This window comes from Neodiprion pinetum, chromosome 3 (genome assembly GCF_021155775.2).
Source record: "Neodiprion pinetum isolate iyNeoPine1 chromosome 3, iyNeoPine1.2, whole genome shotgun sequence".
Classification (NCBI taxonomy): Eukaryota; Metazoa; Arthropoda; class Insecta; order Hymenoptera; family Diprionidae; genus Neodiprion; species Neodiprion pinetum.
The window spans coordinates 32,102,108-32,124,913 of NC_060234.1; the positions used below are offsets into that span (position 1 = coordinate 32,102,108).

A 22,806-nucleotide genomic window follows, 5' to 3' on the forward strand; every position below is an offset into this window, starting at 1 on the left:
ACATGTGTAATTTTCCTTGGGGCGGGAAGCCGTGCTAGAATTTGAGGAAAATGCGAAGGACGGAGATGCGACGCGTCCACGATGCGATATTGCACACCGCGTTTTTCAGCGATTAACCCGTAACGGTGCGAGTCAGCCTCGGAACGAGGCAAAGTGGCGGTGCAAAGTACGAAGAGAAGTAGCATTAACCTTAGCAATCTTATACCTGATTGCCGAGAGTGTATTTCGGAACGGCGGCGAAGTGACCACGAAGAGGAAGGCTCGGCACGAAATCGTGGGCTTCGCGTTGGGCCGGCCGGCCAGCCGGGCTTGCCGGGAAGATAGAGGGGTATACGTGTACCGTTCGGCGTATGCAACGCGGAGGCACGGTAGTCGGTAGTTGGGGGAGCGGACTATAGAGTCTCTATAGTCTATAGTGGGGGGCCCAGGGTTTACCCCCCACCCCACACTTCTCCACTCCTCGTCAGCTGCTGCCGCCGAAGAGTGCTGCGTACGAACGCCAACACGATTCAGCTACTAGTAAGGCGCAAAGAGAATACACGAGAAGGATAAATCGCCCGAGACGATCGGACGGTCGAGTTACTTCGTACTTATTGGGTCGATGTTCCAGTTCGGTACAGTGTCTCGGTGTTGTTGTTGTTGTGATTGTGATAACCGGAATTCGCGGGTTCGGCTCGGGTCGGCGATCGAATCGGAATAAAAACAATCGGCGAACCCGTTTAAAGGCGAGGAAAAAAAGCCGAAGAAAAGGTCCCGACGATCGCTCGATAAAGCAGAGATCGTTCTCGAGCAAGGTTCGCTGCACCGTATGCACTGTATGCATTCTCTGCATACGAATACGCGCAGGGGTTGACGGCGAGGATAGATAATTGAGATGATGAGCGGAAACTCGGCAAACGAACGCTGAGGAGCGCCGCTGGAAATAAGGACCGGAGTCACTGCGTCGATAGAAAAGATTCGTTATCGTTATTTTGAAAGTCGGGGACCTAACGGTGCAACGTTATACACAGTTTCTCTATTAGCGCACGGCGCGTTGAAAGGTTTGATCCAACTGCAAACTCGAGGTGGTAAAACGGCGATGGAGCGAAACTGACCTGTTTTTTATATTTAGGATTAAAATTGCGACGATTCGTACGTCGTCGAGTGTCAATTGTTTCATTGTTCGAAAATTCTATTCGACACAGCTCCGCGATTTTCGCCCAGCGAACGAATTCTCTCAACGAATTTCCGACATCGGCGGACGTTGAAGTCTCCCAAATTCGAACCTGATCACAGGCGAGATTTGCGCCTCTGACCTAAGAAAAATTTCAAGAGTGTCTACCCGATGTGGGATAGTTTCTAACCTCAAAAGCGCTACGATCATACGTCATACACCATGTACAAGCTACTGGGTGATTTGAGGGGGTATCTGAAATGGCAGGACATAACAACGGACTCGATGATATTCCGGATGCACAACATATTCACAACGGTTCTGCTCCTCACTTTTTCGCTCATCATCACCGCCACCCAATACGTGGGCAATCCGATCGCTTGCATAGTCGAATCGGGCCTCCGTAAGAACGCGATCAACACGTTTTGCTGGATTACTTCGACATTCACGATGCCCGACGCTTTCAATCGCCAGGTAATTAATTATTCTCACCGCGTCAACGCGTGCTGCAACCGCGATGGAAATTATATCGATTTTATCCCCCCCCACTGCCCCAATCATGGCTCTTCGTTGTCGCGCCAACTTCGTCGTCACACGAGGATAATTCGTTGCCCCGATGATGCTGTTCGGGGGGCTGGGCCTTTGAAGGCTGTGAAGGGCCGGTGGGGTGGGACTCGTCGAGTGTCTTCCAGAACCTTTGGTGGGCGCCCTTTTGTCTCATAGCATGCATGCCGCGCCGGTCTGCATCACACATGTCCGTTTGCCTCTCGCATGCACTTTTCTCGGTCCTGCGGTTTACGACTGCTCTCGCAGGAGATTCTCTCTACTAACAATAAGAACAAGGAAAGCATAGTACTATACTACAGTATATTTTGTAGGAGTTGTTTTTCATACTCGCAAAAGGGCGCCAACGCCTCCGTACATACGTGAGTCTCGTGACACAAACGTGGATGAACAGGCATGTAATGTAATATGATCATCGTCGCTGCTGCACTTCCGGCCTATCGTCAATTCCGATTTCCACCAATGACTGTTCACTGACAATGAGTGATTGATGTCCGTACGCGGTGAATTTTGATAAGAGATACTGCAGGGTCCGTTGCTACTGCGATTTTACACAACACCTTGAATCTTGCGTTTTTTTCATCCAACATCGGAGCTTGCAGAATCTCCGCGTGGCTAGTAAGAAAATTCTAACTCTGAACACACATTTGATGGTGCAGGTCGGAAGGTGTTTCTCATTCTTGCTGTTCCGAATGCGTAACAGAAGCCGTGCAATATGTTGTAACATCGAATCTGATATTACTTGATATCGGACGCAGTAAATTTACGATCTAAGCTCGTCATTAACAGGAAATTTTCAACCGGATACTAACGATTCCTTCGAGTATTCCAACGCGATTACGTTTTGCGGTAGTAACAGGAAATGATATGAGAGAAGTAAGAAACTGCAGATAATCTTCCAGAAAAGACTTATCATAAATTTCCATTGCGGGATGTATTAAAGATAATGCAACGGTTCCCCTCGCTTACGTATGACGCGATAAATCAGGTCACCTCTCGAATGGAATGTAAAGAACCGTGGATACATAGCCCGTACATGATCTTGATTCGATGCAGCAGAAAAAGTTCATAACTTTCGTAACTCTGCAGTGTGTATTAGCAGTGATATTCCATTATTACACAGGTTTCGATTCCGTATGGTTTATCCTTGTTTACTTACATCTATAGCAATAGAATTCGGAAGTCAAGTGAACTCACTTAATTCAATCATTTATGTGTAAGACAACAAGCAATGACGAATAATTCACCAATTAGTATGAATGGTTCTTTTACTCACCTTTAACGCAATTGGAAGCAAAGTATAATTACGTAAATTGCCCGCGTTAGTTACAACAATTAAAACGAACAATAATGATTGGTAAGAAGATATCGCTTGTGTAAGAATGCTGCTTGATGCCTGAGGCTATCACGAGCAATCAAAGTCAATTAAATGAATCCAGTTCGAAGCTGAGATTAAACTCGTGGTACAGACGTTTGCAGATAAATCGATTTCTGGACTGCCGACGACAGATTTTTTATTATATTAAGTCAGGCACAGAGTAGTTGAGTAAAATGTTGAAACAAGTTTGCCCCGCACATAAGTATAGTCAGAGTTATCGCTCATTCTTAGCTTACCAGCTATCGCCACTGACGCGTGCGCGGAGTTTGCCACACATTCGTAGAATTTTATCACTTATTCGAATTTTATATCATATACGAGGAACCACATCCGTCTCCAACTTGTGTAAGAGCGTATAAAGAACAAGTGCGAAATCGTATAAATCCTATATTTATCACAAATCGCACATACGCCGCAATACTACTGTGCAACAATACCTGATTGGCACATTAAGTACAAGAACGGATTTTATACTTTCCATGTCGCAAGTTTCTCACTTGGTATCGTTTCGATGTTGTAATCTTGCACAGATCGCATCATCTTCGAAAAAGTCCAGTACTTTTAAATTTCTTATTGTTCATGATGCTAACAGAGTCGGTTTCGTGATAATCGAGACTGTAGATTTCTGTAACGTAGACCACAGATGCTTATGAGGAGTTACTTAAATGGATAACTTTCAGTGTGACAGACCGTATAAATTCATTGTCGAACGGTAGAAAAGAAAGAACATTTAGAGCTTAAGCACTATCATGCTAAAGTCAACACGCATAGAACGATATTAAATTCAATTTGATTTTCAATTGTAGCTCTTGCATACATCGCAGATATTGTCGACGAAGGTCAATTCGAGTGGTCCGGGTCAGAGAGTCAGAATACATATGTGTATATAGTGAAGCTTCGTATAACGCGTGCTAAAGATAGAACGTGTTAACTGCGTTATGTACATGGTAATGCTCGTACGGATCCAAGAGTGACCCCTCACATGGCACAGCGTTACACAGAGATAACCCGGCTCAGCACTGGTTCACGATTTGTCTGGAGCACTGAGCCGATCCTTGTAAAAGTCTCAGTGGTTCCGGATTCGAATTATTGTGGATATTGTGGTATCTTTATCAATTGAGTACAACTTCCAAGGAAAGTATCAGACCTCGGGATCACGGCTTTTGCTCAAACTTCTAGGGGTGTTTCTTTGACTCAAAATATGCGACTTTTGATGCTTAATTCCATCCATTTGGCCTTCCTTCGCTTAATTTACAATAGATCAGGTTGTCGGAAATTTATGGTTTAAACTTCACCATGGCTTTGAAATGATGGTATATTTGTTCATACTTTAATCTATAGAAGCCTGCCATCGAAACTAAAATAGAGAACATTGAAAATTATTATTTCAGGCAAAAATGTACAACAGGTTTCCTTTATCACGGCATTTTACTCACCAAACTGCTAACTTGATCAATTTTAACCGGTGTGAAGAGCCTCGATGGATGGAATTACACGATAGAAGCTCTTCATTTACAAGATTGAAGTTAGTAACGTGATCGTTACGAAACAATGGAAAGAAAATGCTTTGTTTTGCAATTTTAGAACAACTTTGAACGAGATAAATTTTTAAAATACGGGTACGTCTTGCTTTACTACGGTTTACTGAATTTCGCACAATTATAAATTGGCAAGAAAAGATGTTCCTCAATAAGCTCTGTTACAGTAACGCTACAAACTTCAACATGATCCACATTTTGGGCTGGAGAAACACCCGTAACAGTTTCAGCAGAATCCGTGATCCGGAGGACTGACGCTACTTGTTAGTTAGGTCGTATGTGTCCATAAATCTGTTGCTGCACCCTGTATTATATAACAACATAACTTGATGTAGCACGTCTCGTGTGATTGTTGAATCATAATTTCATTAAGAAATACATTGATTAACTCGTAGAACAACTGATTCGGTTAACATTTCTTGACTGGATCTTTCAGCCGCTATAAATTTTCATTCTCGGTTCTCGCTAAATATTGTCTTATTCACATCATGAATTCCCCACTACTCTTGCAAGTGCTATCACCATTACATCCGTTCCCCGACAAAGCGTTCAACGAATTCCATAGCGCGCCTTCAAAGATGCAGAAATTAGAATAAGTTTCTAAAAAAACAAAATGGAGACTCGTTTACTAATTCTAAACAATTATTGAAGTGGAGAAGCCAGCTTGTCTCTTCGTAAATCTACGTACCTGTGATCCTGCAATATAGCGCATTCGCTGCACGAAGTTGTGCAGGTGTAAAAAATTCCTTGTCCGATATCGACTTGAGATTGTAAATACAGTGCATTTTTTTTTCTTTCCACAAGGTCGGCAAGGAAGTGGCTCATCCTGGAATCGGCAACGATTTCAACGACGAAAGCGCTCGCAAGTACTACACCTACTATCAATGGGTTTGCTTCGTACTGTTCTTCCAGGTGAGTGTTCAATCGGTAGATGTGATTCATTACCAAAATTGAATCGGTGATCTCAATGGCAAATCGGGTAATTCTTGTGCAGGCAATAATGTGCTACGTGCCTCAGTGGCTCTGGAACACCTGGGAAAATGGTTTGATGAGGAGCATTGTCATGGGGATGAATCACCAACTGTGCGACGAGAAGGAGAAGCTAAAGAAGAAATCTGTCATGATGAATTACATCATGAAACACCGCACGGTGAGAATACTTACTCCTCGATCCGTTTATCATACGATATCATGTTATATTTCGGGGTTACAAACTCCGGCTAATCGAATTACGTACACGCGTACGCCTCCCGAGGTGGATTCTGACCGATTCAAGGCCGCCGGTGTCGTCTGCTACCATTTATTCAACCTGCGTAGCAGACGACACGGGTGGCCTCGAATCGGTCAGAAGCCATTTCGGGAGGTGTACATACCTATCTACGTATGTATATACGCACCACTGTGGATATCGAATGCCGACGACGACGACGACGACTCGCTGTTATTTTTGACCTAATGATGTTTGTGGCTGACAGTAAGACGGCACATATCCGCTGTTCAACCTTTTGTTTGGGTTTACCAAACTTCCACACTCGGTGGGCGTCACTTTGGTCTTGCGCTTCCAGACGTCTCACTCCGCCTGATAAGCCTCCGGCGGTATTATTGTACTACCTCATCTTGGGTGGCTGCCCGGAGTCGCGTGGACACATCTTTCGTCTACTGCGATAACCGAGCAAACAATCGTGGTGTCGTATGTCGGAGACGGGGATCGTCAAAAGCTCCAGATTACCACAGTTCCGGTTACCCCGGGTTCATTGCTTGCGATCAATGTTCTCCTGTGATTTTTTTCATTTTCATTTCATGTGGTATTAATTTTCCACCATTTCAACCACGACTGCGTGCTTACGTGATACAAGTTTTCTTATGTAAACCTCCACGATTTGTTTTCATCTATGCAATGTTTGTATCAAGACCTGATACTATCTCCGCCACTAGCTATTTATGTATGCGTATATACTGATTTGTGAAAGCTGATTTTGGCTTTTGTACGGAATGTGAAAACAATACCATATACCGACGTATTGATTCTAGTTTTGAACGATTACAAAATCTGTTGGTGTGAAAAGCCAGCAAGATAGGAACACGTGTTTATGTAACTAGATTGGAATCTCAGTGGACGAGATGTAATACATTGCATAAAATTCTTGTGTGCATGACCAGCGTATAATCGTATTTAAATATATGAGCCGTGTAACGTATTATAATCTTGACCAAACAACGGCATTCACTCAATATATTCTATATCGCATTCGGTGAAAACATATGCCAGCTTGTTTATCAACGTTTCACGTAATCGGTCTTGCAGTTAGTTTGACGGACTAATTTTTTTATTCGTGTGAAAATGATGACATGCTGGGCGATAACGTTTGCGCTGTAATATTACGGATATTTGACAAGTTATTTCGGCTCTATATTCATTGACGGATTTCATTTGTATCTCGAGGTTTATAAGTGAACGGTCAAAAACATGTCTCTGTTACGAAAACATCGATATCTTACAGTAAATTTGATCATTTCATAATAACGGTAAACAAGTTTGTTATTCCATTCTCAGTACAAAACGATTAATGTCTTGGTATGTTTCAAAAATATCACAATTATTCTTAAGTACTAATAGGAAAAATTCATTGCTGAATAGATAAAATTGCTGAGAAATAATTTCACACGATTCCCGCATACAAATGACAATGTTTATTGAAAATTGACAAAATTTACTTTGCGTTTACGTTATTTTTAGGTTTATTACCATTTAGAGGGCAAACTCGTTCTTATTTTTCGGATCGTACTGATTGTAATGGTGCAACAGAATCCGCTCGTATTCGTAAAATCAATTTGTGTGTTTTGTAGCATATATATATTATTTTGGATCAGTCCAAAAAGAAGTCATAATGGTCCCTCAATGGCTTTCATGATTTTATTTTCAATTCATTATGCGAGTGATCATTTTATTTCCCGTTCCTGAATTAAACAGTAAATAGTTGATCAACTTCCTTAGTTGATATTGCTTCTCCTATATCACCGATCATGTAACTATTGGACTTAAATGCCTACGAGTTACAAGTAAAAAATTATGATATATTATGCTACAAGTGTGGAAAGTGGGGCATTATATTTAGCGAGACCAAAATCGCGCTGATCTCGTAACCTCCATTTCTTACAAATTATAGTATCATACCATTTAAATTCTTCAATAGATAATTACACATATTTCTTACGAATGAAATAATCATCCGGTAAAACATTGTATCCATACACTTGACTCTTTACATCTTCTGTAATATATTAACGAACTCACCTTGGTTAATTTTAGTAACTTTTTTCATCTTCCAACTGAATATAAAGAGAAAAAAAACAATCGAGCCACCGCGAACTGCGAACTCTTCCATTTTACACGTATCTACGCTGCTGAAAACATTGAAATTTATTTCGGAGCCATTCCGCAGTGTATTGTGAAGCCGACATATTAGAAGCACTGGGAATGAAAAAAGGAAGATACCCATGCACGCTACTTTTTCCAACACCTGTGCAGAAAAGTTTGATCTGAGAAGCAGCGAACTTGCCGCTGGCAGCGCGTATCATTCGGCTAGGTAACTTATGATCAATGATAAAGTGCGTTAAATCGAGTGATTCGAAAGTGCGCATGCGGCAAAGAAATCCCTAGTGTCTAAAATCGGTCATTTCAGTTGTGCGCGTGCGCCAACCTCGTTTAACCGTACTCTTCGAAAATCGAGCACTTTACGCACGCTCCACAGGCTTCGAAAATCGAACCTCCGAAGCAGGTGTTGAAAAAAATAAGTGTTATGATTGTGTTATTTTCGCGTGATGTGGTGGTAAAAATTAGCGCTTTATGCGCATAGATATCTCTGAGATCACGTGATAAAATTCAATGTCAACAAACTGACATGAGCCATGCTGCTCCAAAAATTGTCCAATATCTTGCCCCTGATTTAACCACTAATTTTCGCACAGCGCATAACGAATAAATGGTTAATTTTTTTTGTTCCACAGACACACATCAGTTACGTATACCGGTACTACGCCTGCGAGGCGATCTGCTTGCTGAACATACTGCTCCAGCTCTACTGTATGAACCGTTTCTTCGACGGTGAATTTATGGGCTACGGTCTCCGCGTTTTACAGTACGCGGACAAACCGCAGGAGGAACGTGTCGATCCCATGGTTTACATATTTCCACGCGTCACCAAGTGCATATTCCACAAGATCGGTCCCAGTGGCTCGGTACAGAAACACGATTCGCTGTGCATCCTTCCGCTGAACATCGTCAACGAAAAGACGTATATCTTCATCTGGTTCTGGTACCTGATACTTACGGTATTGCTGGTCGGTCTGCTCGCCTATCGGGCCGCAATTATTTTCGCACCCGCCATAAGACCACGCCTGATGCACCTTGCGGCGCGTGGAACGTCGAAGGAAACTTGTCGGAGCGTAAGTCGAAAGACGGATCTTGGAGATTGGTGGCTGCTCTACTGTCTGGGTACGAATTTAGACTCGATCATGTACAGGGAGATTCTTCAGGAGCTGGCAAAAAAGTTGGGTGATCAAAATTCACAAGTAGTTGCTTAGCGGAATATATTATGTGTATATTTTATTGCGCGATGCGCTCTTAAATGTCAAAGAGGCGATTTCGGACGAGGACTCGCCGTTTCGGTTATATTCGAACCCAATCTTGAGTGATTTCGTTTGCTTCTGGCCCTGGCCTAGCGTAAACATTTTATAGATACTCCGGCAAAGCTTTACAGACCGTATTGATATACTCTCTTGAACCTGTCAATATTTTTTTATCGACCGCTCTACTCACTCAGAACTTTATAGATGAGACTTTATCTGCCATTCCGTGATTCCTTTATTCTAGTAGCTAGCAAAAGTTTCTTTTTACTTTAAGTTGCTGGCCGAGTGCTCGGCTATCGTTTCTTTTTTTCTTCTTCTTCATATTACCTTTTTCTCTGCTTAAATCGGACGACGATTTGTGTTCGTACGCAGGTACAATTTTCATCGCTTTAAAAACGTATTTTTTAAACATTTTATTTCATCACTGAATTTTTTTTCCCTACTGACAAATATCCCATGTCTGATTTAGTTTTTACACGTCTTATTCCTAATCAACCGTGAATCTCACGTGAAACTTTTATGTGATTTTTGTTCGTTTTGAATTGTTGTTGTTTTATTTTTGGGTTTCTTTTTTTTAATTGATTTTTCAAAATCATTATAGGGTTTTCAGTTGAATGGGAGTATAAAAAAAGACTGAGAAAGTCTGAAAACTGCTCACTGAACATATGATACCTTTGACTATAGGTATAACAGTTATTATGCATTACGATATAAATAAATATATATATATATACAGTATCATATACAGTATTTTGATATTTTACAAAAATTTTCTTACTAAATTTTAGGCGGTCGCATCGGACGCACTCGATTTGACCGAGTTACATAATTAGTAGCAAAATTGAGTGATATAGTGGAAGAAAGGTGTTTCAAATCGGTATGACTTCGGGGTGAAATGTTGCATATAAATCTAGTATATTGTAGTCTGTTTAAAACTTGGAGCTTGAGTGATATTCTATGATATTGATGTGTATGATTTTTTTTCTCCCTTTTATTTCACTCAGTTTTCTTGGAGCTTTGTTCTCGTTTCAATGAATATTCACATATCTAATTATAATTTACGTACGATTACAGTAAACAGTATGAAAAGCCGTCGCGATGACGGACTATTTTAGTCGATAAGCCTAATTAAATATTGAAATGGAATTTCTTAATTTGTGCTCAAAGTCCCTCCCCTCCCTTTACTATACGTTTGCACGTCTTCCTATACGTGTATCCATACATTTATCAAGGACGATTCACCTCGTGCAATGTCCGAAGAAACAAATAACAGAGGAACACCTCAAAATTCGTTTCTGGAAATCCGCAATCGTGAAATGTTCGAACGAGAATCCATTTCTTTGCTCAACGAGTTCTCAGAATGTGATTAGATGTGATCAACAACGCGTAGATACTCTCTTTTTGTTTCTTCCATCATGACTTTCTATTGCTAAATTTTGGAGGATTTACAACGAATATTATCCTTATTTGACGTGTGTTAGTTGAAGAAGACAAAGCGATGAGTCTGATTTGCCCGTGCCTGTAGTAGGAATTTTTAAGTGGCACCTAAACTTTCCGTATGTCAGCATCGGAGTATAAATAAAGTATTAGCGGGACAAGTGGTCAAGCAGAAATAATACCGTTTCATTTTGAAACATTCTAATTATACTGGTGTAGGTATAGGTAATTGGTATATATACACGGTGCACAAGCTAAGCAGCAAAATGATGTACGGTCTTTAGTACTTAGGATGCGCTCGTAAGTTTCAATCAGATATATTCTCATATTACACTGTCGGCATTTGCGGAAATAGATGGAAGATATTCTCTGATTCCGGAAAAATGAAACAAATTAGTAAAAAAATAAACGACACATTACGCGTCTCAACTTTTTATCCTCCATTGCCAGCTCAAACTTTGAATGGGAACGGAAATGCTGACCGCAATGACGGTGATGTGAGTCGTGATTTAAAAATACAATCTGCATTTGGTAGTTTTTTAAATGCCTTAATTGGCTATCGTACACGTCACTTAACAGTTCCGGAAATACGTTATACTCTTGAGTAAACAGACTGGTGTTTATCCTAGTATTCAAATGGTTATCATTGCTAATGGAATGGTAGATACTGACTGTTCGTTTTTTACACTCCGTTTCTCCAAGATGTTAGCACCGCGGATAAAAGTAATCTTTTTCGTTCACAGCTACGCTTGGTTAACACGAAGGACAATCTACCGCGTTGATATTTCGGTATGTCATATTTGTGTGCAGTTGTTCTTTGAATTTATATCGGGTCTAATTGGACCCAATAAGATCTTGCGGAGCAATTGAAGACGTACATATCTGTCGCCCAATCGGAAGCGAGAACAAACAAGGGTATACATGCTCAACTGTGCTCTGCAGCGAATCGTGGTGGGACAGGCTAGCCCTGTGCAATGAAGAGCTCTTTCTCCCGAAGGGGAATGAACTGGAGACTCGGGCGACGACCTTTCCGCGTGGATCGTTCGCTTTTTTAACAATCCCGAGAATTCCGAAATTCAACCGAAGCTATCACTGCGCGTTAGAAATTTCAACGCGCATGCGGTTCGCGTTCGAACTTCAAACCCAGCCTTGAGATCCTCCACGTGGCCCACCTGTAAGATTTCCCTACGGAACTGACAAGTTCGCAACATCGGTTAGGCAAACTTTTCCCACACAATTAACAATAATTATTTTTTCAGCTTTCCGGAGAATCGGGTTCACATTTCTAATACAGCGTCTTATATCGGCCTGCTGTGTATGTACGTTTATCTTTACTTCAAATTCGGTTTTATTACACGCTGTTATAATGTATGGAAAAAGAGGAACAACTTCTAGCATTCCAGTGTAAATTATGGGGTATGCGAGCAACCTAGCAATACCTGCGGGCAAGAAGAAATATTATATATACATGTATATATATATATTATATTTTATATATGTATATATATATATATACAGGTATATCCTTTTGGAGCGAATACTCTGGAAGCCTTGGTGCCGCTGCGGGCAACCGAACAATTACCTACCCATACTTTAGCTATGCATAGGTATGCGTGGATATTGTATACGGCAAACGCCGTATTTTAGAGCGAAGCGACAGAGTATACAATGCACACGGCACGTTTCCGGAAAGTCCACTCTAGGAAGCATCATCGATTACCGGAAATGAAATACCTAGTCGAACGAGAACTCGCGAGAACACTTTTTTTTAACGGTATGTATACACTGTACATAGAAAATGTTCTCATTTGGCCCAGACATTTATTTTGTATATATTTGATACATAAATACCGTTGCCTAATATATTTCCGGTATAGATAATCCGGCATAATTACCACGCTTGTAACCTTCACGAAGGAATAAGTAAGACATTTCTTGAAATGTTTGTGCGATATGTATACGCATATACATAATCGGATACTGAGAAAACGTTCAGTGCTACTCAAGATCGTGCAGACGGAAAATTAGTTGCGCTAATCGATTCGTGCTGCTACTGCTTTTTCTTATTCTTCCCTTTCTTCTTCGTCTTTTCTGTTAAACTTCCGTTCTCTTTTCAAGAATCAAGGAGTGCGGTTCTTCCAACAGAGCCATAAGCGTTGCTACCGCGTAGTCGCGTGGACAGGATGCTTAAGAACGAAGCACTCATTCTATGTATACGCAGATAATTATTCTAGAATTTTCGATAGAGATAAACTAAGAATTAAGATGCGAACAGCGATTTAAAAATTGAAATACAGCTAAAAAAGAGGAGCAAGGAAACAGTTACGCAGAAAACATAAATAAGTAAGACAAAATTGGCCATTAATTTTCGACAGTTGTACCAAATTCTAAATATTCAAAGCTACAAATACCAATACCCTACACGTGGTGAGGTCACGCACCGACAACTTCCATTTGTTTAAAAAATTAATTGGTCGATGAGTATGTATACCTAACTCCAGGGCATGTAAGAGATGGTAGCAAGTTTGATACACTTTAGGAAATTCTGTATCATTCATGTGCGCTAGACAGATAACGAATGGATATCACTGCTAATCCATTACGGTTCGTGTTAGCAGAGGATATTATGTTCCGAGTCAAGACTGTGTCATGCTGTGCAGCCGAGCTGACTCGAGCAGGTTTGGTAATAAGAGTAGGTAAGCGTATTTACGGCACATACGTATATATACAAGTAACTTTCCGCAGAGAGTAAAGAGTTTACATCGACCTCCGGCTACGTTGCAGCAACAAGTCGGACACGTGCCGGAAAGCTGGAAAGTTCGTTAAGCCCAATAGCGAGGAATGATGTCATTTCCTAGGGGCTGTCGCTAATTGAAACAAAGTTCACGATGGCAGTGCACCAAGGCATGACTCTACATTAAATGATTTATCACTTATTATGCGGGGAAAGACACTTCCGTCAAAAAGCAACTAACTCTGAACATTACAACTAATAAAACTTCCGGACATCCAGGAATACCACATTCCCAAGATTAAGCATGTCGACCTGACGCGTCGAGGAAGACGAATTACGTACACTAATTGTAAGATCAGTCGCAAAGCCTGCCCGGAATGCTGGATCATCGGGATGGATACCATTTATATAAACCGTGTCTTAATACTCTCAGGAACCGTCTATCGGAAATATTTTCAGGATGCCTACGAAACTTGGGTTAAGCTTTAGTACAAGCAAAAGACAAGATCACGTTGCGAAATTACTGGGAAAATGTTGAATTTGATAAGTATAAAGTAATTCTAAAAAGTCGAACCCGGAAAGGAACTTCTTAACTCGTATCGGAATGTCAATAATTGTTGTTAGTTTGACCGAAGAAGCGCGTTGTTTTGTAGATAGCGTTACGAGTGTTCGGTCTGCGGTTTAAGATTTCAAAAATCTAATTTTGGTATAGTCACTGTGATCGAAAATTTATCTAAAAAATATTTTACATTTCAAAACGAAAGCTGATAGTTCTTTGTAAAAACGTGTGTGAGATTTTGGCATTAATTTATTTTTTTCTAATGATGAAGCTTGCATTAAAAAAAAAAAACAGAAAAATCACGCGAAATTAAAGTCTGAAAACAATAATTTATCGCAATTGCTTATAACAATTGATCTATGTTGTACAATGGTTCTGGGGGGGGGGGGGGGGGGGATATTTAGACGTTCTTGAGACAAAACCGTTTGAATTGAAGAAAGACGATTTCGTAATAAAAAAACCAGGTTTTTTCATTTGCTTACTTATAGCAACGGCAGTACGAAGAAATTGAATTCCTAGAGCATCGCAGGGTGAAGCGATTACATTTTATTTCTTCCCACTCCGATTATTAAGTACATCAAATTTACATTTGATTTGTGAAGACTCAAAATTTCGAAAAAAGTAACAAACAGCCGGCAGAAATTCAAATTGCGCGTAAAAAATTTGCCAAGTAATTTGTTAAATATGTTCCGCTGGGTAGAAAAATTTGCGAAAATCTTGCGCAGCGAAAAGATGGCATATTCTGAACGTTATTTCTTTCGGGCTAAAATTAGCGGGACTCCAGTCGCGCCATTGATAGTGAAATCTTTATTGATACGTTGTCCCGAACGTCAACAACATTTCATTGTGAAATCTAATCTTGTTTAGAATTTCAGAGCCGAAATATTGCTTATTTGACTGGCCTAGTACCGAGGCAGCACCTCTCGGCTAGTCCCGGATCGACGATCCGCCGTACCTACTGATCGCAGTCCTTACCATCCCTTACCTTATTCCGTACCCTAGTGCGGGACGGGCAAGTCGATTTTCAGTGAAGTGTTCCGCTCAAAGCTTCCCTTTCGTTCTTTCCGATTATTATTCACTTCCTGTTACCTTTCTAAATATTGTAATTTCCACATTCCCCCCCCCCCCCCCTTTTGTTTCTAATTTCCATATTTTTTGTTTTCATTTTGGTTGTGATGTACCGAGAGGCTCATTAAGACATCAATCGGTTCAACGATGTTATTATTTGGGGTATCCTTCCTCATCCTGGTCACTTTTCATGTATCAGTTTAGAAACGTGTTTGAATGTTTGAACGAAGTGCAGTCGGCTAATAACGAGGAGACATTTAATATATTATGCCAGGAATGTGAGAATCTCCATACCTGTTATCTTTCATTAGTCTGATGTTAATTTGGAGTCTCTAATGGACGCATCGAAAGTCGGTCCATCTATATTGACTCGTCCGGAATTGGCGACTTCGAAAATTATTGTATAGAACTTGAAAAGAATATTCGGGAAGGTGACGAAATATGGAACTACATCACCTGCCGAATTTTAGGAATTTAAGTTTTTTTTTTTTTTTGTCAAGCTCCACAATTTTAATATCTTGGGATTCAAAATATTATTGATTTCGTAGTTGTTGGTTTATTCGTAATTCAATAAATAGTTATTATACAGTTTCATAACAGAAAATTAAATGTATAAAAGTATGAACATGAAAAATACGTGTACTGAACGTGCCCTTTGCCTCTGCCTTGGGGTCGACTTTATGTCGCGAGGAGGATGATTCGGCTGATCCTACGTTCTGCAGGACGCTTCCAATGATAGATGAGCCTTGCATGTAATCAACTGTTATTGTATCAAGACGTCGCATCATTTGGTCGCGATTTCATGCATAATCGAATGGTGTATCTAAATGTACCGGTGATTTGGCTGTACGGCTTTGCGAGTCTCTTTTACGCCACATTATTTAAAAAGTATCAGCAACTATTCATTATAAATATTGTTGTCAATACTCAATTTTTTATTATTTCAACGTTAAGCAAGTTTGTACAATCAACTATATTTTATAATCAAATAAGGACTTATTCTCATTTCATTGCTGTGAGATGCGGAAAAATATGTAATACGCGTGACCATGATCAAAACGAATGGTAAAACATACTAAATACAGTTTTTTTTTTTTTACTTTTATAGAATACAGAATTTTCTCTAGTCACAGCTATGAAACTTTTTTTCAATTTTCACATACAGCTGTATCTTTCAGTTGTTCTGAAAAATTAAAGTACTTAAGGACCCTGATCGTATAGTAACCGCAACTAACAATAAGCCTTTTTTCCGGTGTAAGCGTTCAATGTCGTCCCTCCCCCCCTTGGTCGTAGGCAACCTGTCACATGAGCTTCAACGTAATGAATTTTTCTATTTATCCTTTCAACAACAAGGCCAGATAATTGGACTCAATATAAAATCAACAATGTTATTCGTAAAGTTGATCAGTTTGTGATGACGATCTCTGACAAAAATACTCTTTCATCGACGTGCAGACGTGGCAATAAATCAACCGTGGTAAATTTTTTTATTGTAAGTTCCCTCTGGTTCTTCGTTTAGCTTTAATGATTATTTTAATCAAGACCAGGCGGTCCGATAAAAATTCCGATACTCAATTCGAATATAATTATTTACATGCACGTAGTTATTCGGATAATCTGCTATGCAAAAGACAAACTCGATGTCTGTCTTGACGTATTTTGATGTTGAATGACATTGACGAAACATTGTATCATGCAGTTCTTCTAAAATTAGTTCTACTATTAAATCCTCAATCAAGTCTCAGTCTTCTCCCCCCATTCTTGTTTTCTCAAATCATTTCATCTTTGTCAGGCGAAACAATGTACAAGCGAAAGAAATAGGAAATAAATATCGAAGAAGCGCAAATGAGTTTGACCAAGTTGAATTAGTTCAAAACAAGTTAGAGAAACAAAACTAGAAAAAAAAAATTGGTATTTACAGCCAAAGAATTCATACGGAAACAGATAAATTGTGGACAACGTTATAGATATTATACTATTCTGCATTTTTTCGTGATCGAAAAATTCTCAACGAATCGTAGCTCGTTTTATTTGTACATGGATTATCCACATATCGATTGAAGTTAAATTTTGCTTCACCTCTTCAACTGACTGGAAAACAGCTAATGTAAAATCAATACAGTCTGCATATCGCTACATTAGGGGTGTACCTTACTTCAGTATAGCGAACTTTTCTCGGCATCTCTTTCATCGAGATATATCGGAATGTCAATACCGAAATATCGAGATTCCGGTAGATATCATAATATTGTAAAATCGGTAGATACCGAAATATTGTGGGTTCGGTGAATCTCGCAATATCGCAAAACCAGTATGGAATATTGAGATTTGCTAGACAGTTAATATTGTATTATTTTGTGTGTGTATATATATATAGATATTCGCTGGATACGAATGCCAAATGTCGAAACTCAAATTCAAATCCTCCTACATACCAGACGGTATTAAATTACACAAGACATAAGACTGTAATACACAAGATTATGAGACGTAAAATGCAAAAGTCAGCAAATATATAATATATATAAGACTTTTAACAAAATATTTGTAATAAAAGTCCACGTTATTTGTGACAACGAAGATAATTAATTACCCATTTTTTTTGCATGAATTTGGTTTGTTAAATATCCCAGCCGTTTCATTTCCAGTTGATGATACCCTCTGTTTGTTTCAGCATTTGTAACAGTGCAATACAGATTTTTTTCAGTCAACATTTGTAGATTCAAATCTAAGGAAATATAGATCTTCCAGAGTTTAACGAAATTTAGATTTTTGGCATTTATCGAAATTGCGGTATCTATCTAGACTTTGATTTTGCGGTATCGTACTGAAATTTCGGTGCTTTGGGATTTGTGGAAAGATCGATGTTTCGGTATTTCGGTTAACCGAAATACGAAGCGGCAGGGTATAAGTATCACACGGTATGCTTATGAAAAGTCTACAGCAGGAATTGTCATCGATGACTGGAAATGAAATAGTCGAACGAATACTCGCATTTGTCATACAGGTGCAAACAAAGTGTTGCATCGAGAAAAAAATGTGTACGTTTAGAATACGTACCCAATTAATGTGCCCGCGACATTCACGAACGAATCCTGAAATATCTACTGTAGCTATACATAGAAATAATCAAAGGTTGAGCACAATATTTTGTGCAACCAAAGAACGCGCAAACGGAAAGTTGGTTGCGCTAATGGATTTACTCTGTTACAGCTGCTTTTTTTTCTGCGTCTCCTTCTTCGAGTTTCTCTTATATTCTTGTTCTTTTTACGAGTATTAAGGATTGCGGTTCTTCCAATAAAGCCATTTAAGCGTTGTTGCCACCTAGTCATGTGGTCGAGAGCCTTGAGAAATCGACTATAACCATATAGAACAATTCTAAATGCAGTAATCCGCGCATATGACTCGCGAAGTAACCGCAATCTGTAGCGTTTACTGGAATTGAGAAAGAACGAAGATTTTATTCTGCATACTTTATTACTGTCTACACATATACGCGTACATAATAAATTATTCAATAATTGTCGATAAGGATATTTTAAGAATTTAAAAGCAAACAGCTATTTCAAAGTCAAAATTTAATAGAAAAAGTACAGATAAGAATCCCGCAGAAAACATAAATCAGTCAGCTAAATTTGGCCATTAGTTTTTTTGAAAGTTGTTTCAACCGAACCTGCCCGGCAAGAATTTTGACAAAAAATTTTTACGTAATGCTACCAAGTCGTAAGTATTTCAAACTGTACATGCCATCCATATCGCGGTAAGGCCACACTCCTTTTTTTCAAACCGTCGAATGTCTCAAAAATTAGTAGTCCGACGAGTACGTAACTCCTGGGCTTCTAGAGATACGATATTAAATATTGATTTTCGTAAGAGAACCAGTATGTGCATTCATGATCGCGTCAAGCCTTGTGCCATGCTGTGCAAAGGTGCTGTGTCGAGCAGGTTTGGTAATTAGAGCAGGTAAGCGTATTTACGGTACGCACAGTAGATTCCCGCAGAGTTTACATCGACCTCCGCCGACTTCGGTGCAGCAACAAGTTGAACGCGGGTATCGGGAAGCGTGCCAGAAAACTGGAGAGTTCGTTGAGCACAATAGCTATGAATGACGTAATTGCCTTGAGGCTATTGAGGGTGGTGCCGGTTGACGAAAATTGAAACAAAGTTCATCGTGATTGTGCACAAAGGCGTCGCTTTGCTATCGCTGCCGCGACGGATTCATTATGCCGGACGTGAGCGTGTCAGAAAACTGTATTAACGACTGAGCGGCGAGCGGCGTTGACTGCAGTCGGTACGTGGGCGTGCGTCCTTACCCTCACGGGTCTACAAAGACGTTTTATCGACCTGGCAGCCGGCCAGCCGAGCACCCGCGAGTCCTGTGAAATCCAATCCCCAAACCTGTCGTCTTTATTGTTGTAATTAAAATTTCGTTTACGAAACGGGCCACCACAGGTATTTTATTTCTAGGTCGGTGCCGCTGATTTCCGTCGTGGATTTAGAGCGGAAAGTGCCGTCCGTTGGCACTTTATATCGGTAATTTATGCTCGGACAGCGGTAACTCAATAAAGAAGAGAAAAGAAAAGCATCAAAATCAAAAGTACCTTGAGACCGTGAAGCAGACTTGAAAGCGAAGTAACGACCAATTTCTGAGGCAGACTGGCGCCTAAATTTGCTTGAAAATCGTCCCGAAAATAACAAAATCTAGATGTCTGTATTTACTTATGTATAGAGCACGCTTATTCGAATGCCACTCACGTAAGTTTGAAATCGATATAAGATCTGATACCGAACAGACTCTATCTTCTGGTCGCTGTAGGCCGGTGAGGTAAAATTGATCCCTTACGTAATAGTGGGAAGTCGGAAAATTCACGATACATTACTACGCTCTGCACATTCCTATCATATTGCCACGTGTTAAATGAGGGGATTGTGCCTTCATGTAAACATAAAACAATAAGAGAAGCTAGGCCCACGTTATATTGACGTATGGGGATTGCCGCTGAATCCGACATACATCTCCAGCGACTCGACATCAGGGATGTCTTTGTAATACTTGGCTAGTCGCTGTAAAAGAAGAGGCTATTTCATTTTTTATCGATTTTCTGGAAGCCATTTTTCCGAAATGTTGTCGTAAAATTCCAATATTTCGACAGGCTGTTGAAATCGTTTTTCTTTTTGAGTAATCGTCGGATAATTTTTGTGAAACAATCCTTTGGAAATCGGAATATTGTTTTGTATCAAGAAGAGAAAAAAAATTGTTTCGCTTAAGAAAAGACGTAACTTACAAGATGTTTTCTCAGCGAGCTGGCTAGAAAGAATTCTTGAAAGAGGAATTTTGCATCATTGGTGGAAAAGAGCACGGAAATTGATATGCAAATATCCAGACGGTGATATCAGCTCGTGAAAATACAAATGCTGGAAGTTTATACAAACATTTACCGTTTTTCTGAAGAGCGCAGACGAACTCTGCAGCTTGCATTTCCCATAAAATCGTTTACAAATCCGTAATTATAGCAATAAAATAAAAACTTCCACACCGCCAAATTGATATAGGTGATCAAAACAAGACCTTGTTTTTCCCTGATACCGTGAGACTCAACTTTGTAGTAGCTGTTATTATTAGTCTTGCTGTGGACTGAATTTGAGGCGTGAAATTTCACTGATTTATCTCTGATTTTCAAATTATTAAATAAACCTCAAAATTTTCGATGAAAACGTTGAATTTGAAGTGAACCTATTCGACTTTGTATGTACTAACAGAAGTCGTGATTTTTTACGATGAAGAGATTATGATTCGCCGATGTATCATACTGCGATTTGAATATCAATATTATGATCTGAAATCAAATATACAATTTCTTCCTACAAAAATTATACTGTAAATATTTGTAGTCGTTGACTGAATAATTAGTATAACTTTGAACGTTCCGAATGGATAAAGTATCAAGATTTGGGGATCTTACATCGCAAAGGCAGGGAGTTTTGATCTGTATTATCAGCTCATCAAAATCCAATTACAGAAATCTCATGCGATAGCTTAAAACGATTCCATGATTCCCGAAAGCGTTCGTCAAGGATTCTTCTTAGTCGCATAAACACGGGAACCAACTTTCTACTGTTGTAGTGTCTTGCCACTCAACTGTAAACAATCTATTTCTTAGGACTGTCAAATTAGAGCGCAAAAATTCCCAAGGGAAGCCCCTCTTATTTCGCCGTCGACGATTTCAAATCTTCCGTCAACATACTATGAACAATGTGTGCAATGGAACTAAGAATAGGATAAAATTGAAGTGTCTGATAAAAGATGATAGTTTCCATCGCCCGGTATACCCTGACTTGATGTCCAAACAAGAGATTCTCTTGTACATAATACACCGTCGGTATGCGATGCTCTTCAGTTTTCCCAAGATCGTTGTTGTGTGGCGAAAATAGGTCAGCCGGGTAGTTGCAGGCTACGAGATGCCTCGTTACCGTATCTTGAGTGGTAAATAATTAGTGGAGTGATTATATGCAGTACGGATCTTAGTGCAGTTATATCTGCCACGGGAGCTGTTAAGACTGCACAGGTCATTTCCATCACTGCTGTCTTCAGACAATATGATTTCGCCTTAACCCAGTTATTCCGGACTGCGGTGGGGTAGGCCTCGGCCCTCCGCCTCTTTAACAGATAAATATACTTCGGTGACCTCACGAGGGCGCTGACGAAAATCTCTTGGTTATTCGAATCATATGAAGATTCACTCAAATCCAGCCACAACACCAATGAGAATAACTTATAGTTAGTTATACGTCGAACGCTGGTTCTGAGGAATTTAATTCTGGAGCGAACGCGCGTCTCTGAGGCATGAACGTAAGGAAAGCTTCTATGTTTCGGGTTTCTCTGTCGGAGTACCATAATTCCTCAATCCGATCACAAGTGTGAAAATGCGTCTACTGCATAAAAATTGCAAGTAAGCTTGATTATTACCGTAAAGAAATAAATGCATTGTTTAAATTTGTGATCACTCTGTGATCAAATGTTTCCTGAAATCTGATTGGTTTAAATTCGTCGGAAAAATGGCCGTTTTAGATTTAAATCGCGCTTGCGCGAGACAACATGTGACATCGTGCCTATGTAGTGTGATCCTGACATTTTTGTCTGAGAATTAAGCGTTTAGTTGCTAAGTTGGAAAAACTCAGAGAAGAACACTTAATTCTGCAGCACCCTAATCGTATGGGTAAACTTATGGTACTAAATTAATTGCTTTCGACATTTAACGACAAGTTAACCAGAATTTTAACGAATCGGTGAAAAGTACAGCGAATTGGTTTCATATTCATTGACTCTGGAAAGAAAGAACTTACCATTTTGAGATTTATTGGGGAGACTTTATTGGGACCGACAAGTATTGCAGAATTGTTCGTTCCACAGTTAGCAAAAGGAAGAGTTTGTAACCAACTTCCAAAACCTTTAAAATAGTTTGAATTGTCCGAAACATGGCAGCTGCACGAGAATTCGGCTTCCATAGTGATCAATGGATCTTTCGTCAATCTCGTAACTGACGAACGTGTGTCCTATCGTGAAATTTTTCACCCAATGTCGAAACATTCGTGATTCGAGAAGAGGTCCCGTTTTTCCAAAATATTGGATGAGTAAAGCTGTTGGAACGGAAATAGAAGGCACTGAAACCCTCGTAATGGGTTATACTGGTCGGCCAACGAAATCAGTGGGGTGCCTGAATTATTAGATCAGAAATTTACATATGT

General features: G+C 39.8%; 1 protein-coding gene across 1 annotated transcript; it reads left to right on the top strand.

The window, feature by feature from the left end:
• The first annotated feature begins 420 nt into the window (after nucleotides 1–420).
• Nucleotides 421–10,408, top strand: ogre (optic ganglion reduced). Its single transcript, XM_046616386.2, has 4 exons — nucleotides 421–1,627; nucleotides 5,438–5,545; nucleotides 5,628–5,783; nucleotides 8,642–10,408. The coding sequence occupies exons 1-4, from the start codon at nucleotides 1,376–1,378 to the stop codon at nucleotides 9,215–9,217; spliced, it is 1,092 nt and encodes a 363-aa protein (XP_046472342.1). The 5' UTR covers nucleotides 421–1,375; the 3' UTR covers nucleotides 9,218–10,408.
• The last annotated feature ends 12,398 nt before the right edge of the window (nucleotides 10,409–22,806 follow it).

Bases quoted from the DNA above. Each gene is read 5' to 3' on its own strand.
- ogre (XM_046616386.2), top strand. From the start codon at position 1,376: ATGTACAAGCTACTGGGTGATTTGAGGGGGTATCTGAAATGGCAGGAC. The intron at 5,546-5,627 runs GTGAGTGTTCAA...ATTCTTGTGCAG, and splicing joins GCTTCGTACTGTTCTTCCAG to GCAATAATGTGCTACGTGCC. The intron at 5,784-8,641 runs GTGAGAATACTT...TTTGTTCCACAG, and splicing joins ACATCATGAAACACCGCACG to ACACACATCAGTTACGTATA.